This window comes from Arachis ipaensis, chromosome B5, assembly GCF_059453495.1.
Source record: "Arachis ipaensis isolate K30076 ecotype BB chromosome B5, ASM5945349v1, whole genome shotgun sequence".
NCBI lineage: Eukaryota > Viridiplantae > Streptophyta > Magnoliopsida > Fabales > Fabaceae > Arachis > Arachis ipaensis.
Window position 1 is genome coordinate 57,015,857 of NC_142440.1, and position 7,342 is coordinate 57,023,198.

Consider the following 7,342-nt stretch of genomic DNA (forward strand, 5'->3'; position numbering starts at 1 on the left):
TTGGCCAATAAAATCTGCTTTGAAGTACTTTGGCTACTATTCTTTCTGGCCCAAAATATCCACCATAAGTTGAACCATGACAATGCCATAGTATGTCTCTCATCTCACTCTCAAGGACACATTTCCTAATCATTCTATCTGGACACCTCCTGAATAAGAATGGTTCATCCCATAAGAATTTTCTGGCCTCATTGAGCAGCTTCTTCACTTGTTGCTTGGTGAATTCTTGGGAATCTTCCTTCCAACCTTGTAGTTTGCAATATCTGCAAACAAGGGAGCTTGTTGGATTTGTAAAAGGTGTTCATCTGGAAAGCTTTCATTCACTAGATGTGAAGCTTGGTTAGCTTCTTGTGATGGTCTTGACAAATGGTCTGCCACTTGGTTATCATTCCCTTTCCTATCTCTCACTTCAATGTCAAATTCTTGTAGCAGCAACACCCACCTAATAAGCCTTGGCTTTGAATCCTATTTAGACATGAGATACTTGGGAGCAGCATGATCAGTATATACTATAACCTTTGAACCAATCAAGTATTTTCTAAATTTATCAAATGCATATACAATTGCCAAGAGCTCTTTCTCGGTGGTGGTATAATTTTTCTGTGCTTCATTCAACACCTTGCTAGCATAGTATATAACATGATGCATCTTGTCTTTCTTTTGCCCCAATACAGCACCAATTGCAAAGTCACTTACATCACACATAAGTTCAAAAGGCAATTCCCAATCTGGGGGTGTGATGATTGGTGCTGTAGTGAGTTTTCTTTTTAAAGTTTCAAAGGCATGATTGCAATTGTCATCAAAGATGAAAGGAGTATCAATCACTAGCAAATTTCTTAGTGGTTTTGCTATTTTTGAAAAATCTTTGATGAATCTCCGGTAAAAACCAGCATGTCCAAGAAAACTTCTTACTGCTTTCACATTAACAGGTATAGGAAGCTTTTCAATGATTTCTATTTTTGCTTTGTCAACTTCTATACCTTTGCTTGAAACCTTATGCCCAAGAACTATCCCTTCAGGAACCATGAAATGGCATTTCTCCCAGTTCAATACCAGATTAGTTTCTTGGCATCTTTTCAAAACAAGAGTTAAATGATGCAAGCAGGTGTCAAATGAATTGTCAAAGACAGAAAAATCATCCATGAAGACTTCTAAAAATTTTTCCACCATGTCTGAAAATATAGAAAGCATACACCTTTGAAAAGTTGCAGTGGCATTGCATAGCCCAAAGGGCATCCTTTTGTAAGCAAAGACTCCAAATGGACAAGTGAAGGAAGTCTTTTCTTGATCCTTGGGATCCACCACAATTCGATTGTACCCAGAATACCCGTCCAGGAAGCAATAGTATGCATGGCCAGCCAATCTTTCCAGCATCTAGTCGATGAATAGGAGAGGAAAATGATCTTTCTTTGTAGCATCATTCAGTCTTCAATAATCTATGCACATCCTCTAACCAGTCACTGTCCTTGTGGGGATTAACTCGTTCTTCTCATTAGAAATGACTGTCATTCCTCCCTTCTTTGGCAAAACCTAAACCGGACTTACCCATGGGCTATCAGAGATTGGAAAGATTATCCCAGCATTGCATAGTTTCATCACTTCTTTCTGGACAACTTCTTTCATTGTGGGGTTTAATCTTCTCTGAGGCTGCACAACTGGCTTAGAGTCTTCCTTCAGCAAGATTTTATGCATGCAGATGGCAGGACTTATGCCCTCCAGGTCATCAATAGTCCATCCCAATGCATCTTTATGGGCTTTCAACACTACAATGAAAGCATATTTAAGGTGTGGAGGGAGAGGTTTCAATTCTTGCCTTGGCTTCTCCTCTGTCTTGCTTTCAAGGGAGATTTCTGCTATTTCCTCTTCTATGAAATCTTGTTCCACTTCTGTTTCCTCTTCTTGTTCCTCCTGGTTGTTGGCCTCAAGTAACCCCCTCTCTACTTCTTCCACTATTTCCACTCTCATATGCTTTTCTTTCTCAGGGGGGTATTGCATGGCTTTAAAGACATTGATGATCATCTTTTCATCATGCACTCTAAGTGTCATTTCACCTTTCTCTACATCAATTATAGCCCTTGCTGTGGCTAGAAAGGGTCACCCCAAGATGATTGAGTTGTGTCCTTCTTCCTCCATGTCTAAAATGACAAAGTCAGCAGGAAATATGAATTCTACTTTCACTAACAAATTCTCCACAACTCCATTAGGTATTTTGAGCGATCTGTCAGCCATTTGAAGTGACATTCTAGTTAGCTTGAGTTCCTCTATTACAAGCTGCTTCATTAATGAGAGAGGCATCAAGTTGATGCTGGCTCCTAGATCACAGAGGGCTTTGTCCAATGTTCTATTTCCTATAGTGCAAGATAGGATGAAGCTTCCTGGATCTTTGAGCTTTGGTGGAATATCTCTTTGGATGACAGCACTGCATTCTTGGGTCAAGATTACCGTCTCTTTTTCATTCCAGCTCCTCTTCTTGTTGGTAAGTTCTTTTAAGAACTTTGCATACAAGGGTATTTGCTCTAATGCTTCAGTAAGAGGAATATTAATTTCCAGCTTCTTGAAAAACTCTAGGAACTTGGGAAATTATTGATCCTTGATCTCCTTCTGAAATCTTTGAGGATATAGCAGAGGAGGAGTGTAGGGTTTCACTTCTTTCCTCTGTTCTTGTGAATGTTCCTCAGTAGCCTGCTTTCCCTTCTTTGAAACTAGTGGTTATTCCCCTTCTCCTTGAGCTTCTCTTGGTCATGTTGTCTTTTTCTCCTACTTGCTTCTTGCTACCAATATCATTCTCCACGGGCTTCTTGTTAGCATTTTTGTCATTCTCCAAGGTTCTTCCACTCTTTAATTGAATTGCTTTGCATTCTTCTTTGGGATTGGGAATGGTGTCACTTGGTAATGCATTGGGTGCTCTTTTAGCCACTGTTTTCTTGGACAATTGGCCAATTTGCCTCTCTAGATTCCATAGTGAAGCTTCATGGTTCTTATGAGCCAATTCTTGATGCTTGATCATCTTTTCCATCATTATCTCCAAGTTGGAGATCCTTTGAGATTCTTGGGGTGGTTGTGGTTGATTATGAGATACTGAGGGTGGATGATAGTTATTTTGATTAGTGGATGGGTTGTTGGGTGGATAGTAGTTGGGTTGGGGTTGATTGTTTTGTGATTTAATGTATTGGTTTTGGTTAATATTTAGATGGTTTTGATGGTTTGTGTTTCTGGAATTGTTTTGGTTTGAGTTTTTCTGCCAAGGCTGCTGGTTTTGGTTCTCTCCCCATTTCATATTGGGGTGGTTTCTCCAAGATGAGTTGTAAGTGTCTCCATGGAAATCATTTGGTCCAGAACTTTGATTGTGCATGTACTGCACTTGTTCAGGCTGCTACTTTTCATAGTTTTCCTCCTGCTACCTCCACACCACTGGTGGTTGATTAGTTGTGCTCACTGCTACAAGTTGTAATCCATCCATCCTCTTTGACATTGTTTTAATTTGCTGTTAAAGTTGCTGGTACATGAGCTTGTTCTGAGCTAATATGGTATCAACTCCTTCAAGTTCAAATACACCTTTCTTTGGAGCTTCTTGCCTTTCAGAGGAGTAGAAATACTCATTGTTGGCCACCATGTCTATGAGATCATATGCCTCTTGAGCAGTTTTCACCATTTGCAAAGATCCTCCTGCTGAATAATCCAAAGCTTTCCTTGAAGGTAAGGACAAGCCTTCATAGAAATTCTGCAACTCTACCTATTCACTGAACATTCCTTCTGGACACCTTCTGATCAGAGCTTTATACCTCTCCCAAGCTTCATACAATGATTCTCTTTCTTGTTGTCTGAAGGTTTGCACATCAGTTTTTAACTTAATGACTCCTTAGGGTGGATAGAATTTGGCAAGAAATTTATTAACCAAATCATCGCAATTGGTGATTCTCTCTTTAGGGAAGGTTTCTAACCAATGTGTGGCTTTGTCTCTTAGTGAAAATAGGAATAACAAGAGTTTATAGATGTCAGGGTGGACTCTATTGGTTTTGACAGTGTCACAGATTCTCAAAAACACAGAGAGGTATTGGTTTAGATCTTTAGCAGCACTTCCTTCATATTGACAATTATTTTGAACCAGGGTAATCAATTGAGGCTTGAGTTCGAAGTTATTGGTATGGACATTGGGTGTTAGGATACTGCTCCCACAATTCCTTGGGTTGGGGATAGTGTAGGAGGCTAAGATTCTTCTCTGAGGCTGGCCATTGTTGTTGGCCACACAATCAGGTGGATTTGGGGCATTCCCTTCCATTTCTTGATTTTCTTCCTCTGATTCCTCTTCTCCAACAACTCCCTTCTCTCTTGCTTCTCTTCTCAATCTCAAAAGTGTTCTCTATGGCTCAGGATCAAAAGGTGTAGATTCACCTCTTCTTCCTCCTGACATAAAATACACACAAAACTAGAAACTAAAAGCAATTCACTCTACTGCTAGAGTGAGGTTAATGTTAGCTTAAACAAAAACTCAAACAGTTAGTGTGCTTGACAAAAACAAAGAAAAAGTGCTTAATCTATATTATCACCCTACTTAATCATTGTCAATCTAAATCAATCCCCGGCAACGGCACCAAAAACTTGATGAGGGAAAAACGATTCCACACAAACTCACCGGCAAGTGTACCGGGTCGCATCAAGTAGTAATAACTCACAAGAGTGAGGTCGATCCCACAGGGATTGATGGATTGAGCAATTTTAGTTAGCTGATGAATTTAGTTAAGCGAATATCTGATGATTTGAGTGAAACTTGATTAACAGAAGTAAAACGGCAAGAAAATAAAAGGCAGAAGGTAAATTGACAAAATTTTAAAGTGCAGAAGAAGTAAATTATAGAAACTTAAAGTGCAAGAAAGTAAAAGAGCTTAAACTTAAATTGCAAGAAAGGTAAATAACTGAAACTTAAAGTGCAAGGTATTGAAATTTGCTGAATCTAAATTGACAAGAAACTTAAATTGCATTAAGAATAAAGGGATTTTGGTATTGGGAATACAGAAGAACTAAAATTGAAATGAAAAATTGTAGAAGAATCAAAACAGCAAGAAAGCTTAGCTCAATTATGAAATCCTAAAAGAGAAATTTGACAATTGTAGGAGAGTAACAAGAATAGCAAGCAAGTCTAGATCTCAATTACTCTGTTGACCAAAAAGTAAAGAAGAAAGTAAAAGATGATTCTCAGATGAAGAATTTCAGTGGAGTTCTTCAATCTGACTTCAAAACCCAAAACAGAAAATAGAAGTTGCAAAAGAAAAGAAAAATGAACACAAAAAGCAAACTTAGATCTGATCCCAATTCCCTAATTCTAAAATTTTAGAAATAAAAAATAAAAAGAGCTCAAAAGGTTAAAAGACAAGGTCCTTCTCAAATCAAATTTGCTCCTATTAATACACTTTCTATTTTCAGTCATTAAGCATTTGGAATGGGCTTTTAAGTTGGCCTTGAATGAAAGTGGGTTTGGGTTGCCTCTAGGTGAGCGTTCAGTTCACAAAATGAGCGCCCCGTTCATTTCGTGCGTGCTTCTCTTGGTGCGCAAAATTTTTTCCTTAGCGCTCCCTTATTGAGCGCTATGCTCACTTATTGAGCGCTGCACCTTAGTTGAGCGCTCTCCCTTGGTGCTCAATTCCCTTCCTTGGCGCTCCCTTACTGAGCGCTACGCTCACTCATTGAGCATTGCACCTTGCGGACGACACAAGCTTGCCTCCCAAATGTGAAAGTCACAAAAAAGGTGACTTATTGAGCGCCACACTCACTTTAGAAGTGAACGCTAGCCTTATTTTGCTATTGAGCGTGGCGCTTCCTTTTTAAACGTAACGCTTTACTGTTTGCTTCCCCCTTTTCTTCATTTCTTCATCTACAAGCAACCAAACAAGAAATCAAAGTCTCACCAAAATTACAAGGTCTTTGCATCATTCATAAAATCAATTAATTCTAGCATAAACCTTATGATTTTTTGTAAAATAAATGATGTTTGATTGATTCAAAATAATCATGGAAATCTACTCCAATCACTTGCTTATTGTGCAAGAAAGTGCATAAAACCTAATGAAACAAGTGAAAAATGATTGTAAAACTAGCATAAGATGACTTGTCATCAAACCATAAGGGTAGAATTAATGCCATTACCCTTAGGAGCGGCACTAAACTTGATAAGAATGTTGCTATGCGTACAAAGTTGAGTGAAGAGACAAACCATGAAGATGTGGAAGATGAAGTGGAGGTGATGAGGAATGAATATGAAAATGTTGACAAAAGCGGGGAAGAACCACCCAAGGCCAAGGAACCAAAGAGAAAGACCTTGCTTGAAGTGCCTTTGCCCATTCCATTCCCAACCTTAGCCAAGAAGGCCAAGAAACAAGAAGAGCTTAACCCAAATATGGTGGATGTTTTTAAGAAGGTTGAAGTCACCATCCCCCTCTTCCAAGCCATTCAACAAGTGCCAAGATATGCCAAGTTCCTTAAAGATGTTTGTACTCACAAAGATAAGCTTGGCAACCTCAACACAAAGCTAGTAGATGATTCTATTTCTTCTTTACTTGCTGAGAAGTGCAATGATCCCGACCCATGTTTGGTCACTTGCTTGATTGGTGGGATGAAATTCATGGACTGTATGTGTGATCTGGGGGCGTGCATGAGCATTATGCCACTTCCCATTTATGAAAGATTGAATTTGTCACCTTTAAAGAGATCCGGGGCGAGATTTGTGCTAGCCAATAAAAATATTATGTCAGTTGTTGGGATTGCTGAAAATGTCCTGGTTAACATTCAAGGATTGCTCTTTCCAGTTAACTTTCACATTTTGGAGACACCTCCCATTGACTCGAACAAGCCATCATCCATACTCCTTGGAAGGCCATTCTGAAAAATGGCCTGTTTCAAGCTAGATGCACATTCAGGAGTCTATTCTTTTGAGTCGGATGGCAAGTTAGTCAAGTTCACTTTGAAGGAGTCCAACAAGCCCATTCTTGAAGCATATTCTATTTTTGGGTGCGATATAGTTGAAGAGCAAGTCATTGAAGATGGCAAGGAGCAAAAAGAAGAGGATGTTGCCAAGAAGTTAAGTTCAAAGGATCACACTCAACCCAAAAATGCCAAGGAGTTGGAGATCTTCCTCCTTGGTGAAGTTTCCAAGTGACAAATGAAGCCATGAAAGTCCAACTTAGGACTCTAAACTAAAGTGCTCGGTGGGAGACACCCCACCATGGTAACTTTGTTCCAACTTTATCTCTTGATTATAGCCTTTTGAATTATTTGCCTTTTTTGTGATATAATGGTTAGCTTAGGTTTGATTTGATGAATTTTGAGTTGTATAAGTTGAATTGGTTGT

At 39.1% G+C, this 7,342-nt stretch overlaps 1 protein-coding gene across 1 annotated transcript; it reads left to right on the top strand.

The window, feature by feature from the left end:
• Positions 1 to 6,178: 6,178 nt before the first annotated feature.
• LOC148564284 (uncharacterized) lies at positions 6,179 to 6,877 on the top strand. The gene has a single exon (XM_088487016.1). The coding sequence runs from the start codon at positions 6,179 to 6,181 to the stop codon at positions 6,875 to 6,877; it is 699 nt and encodes a 232-aa protein (XP_088343142.1).
• Positions 6,878 to 7,342: the final 465 nt, after the last annotated feature.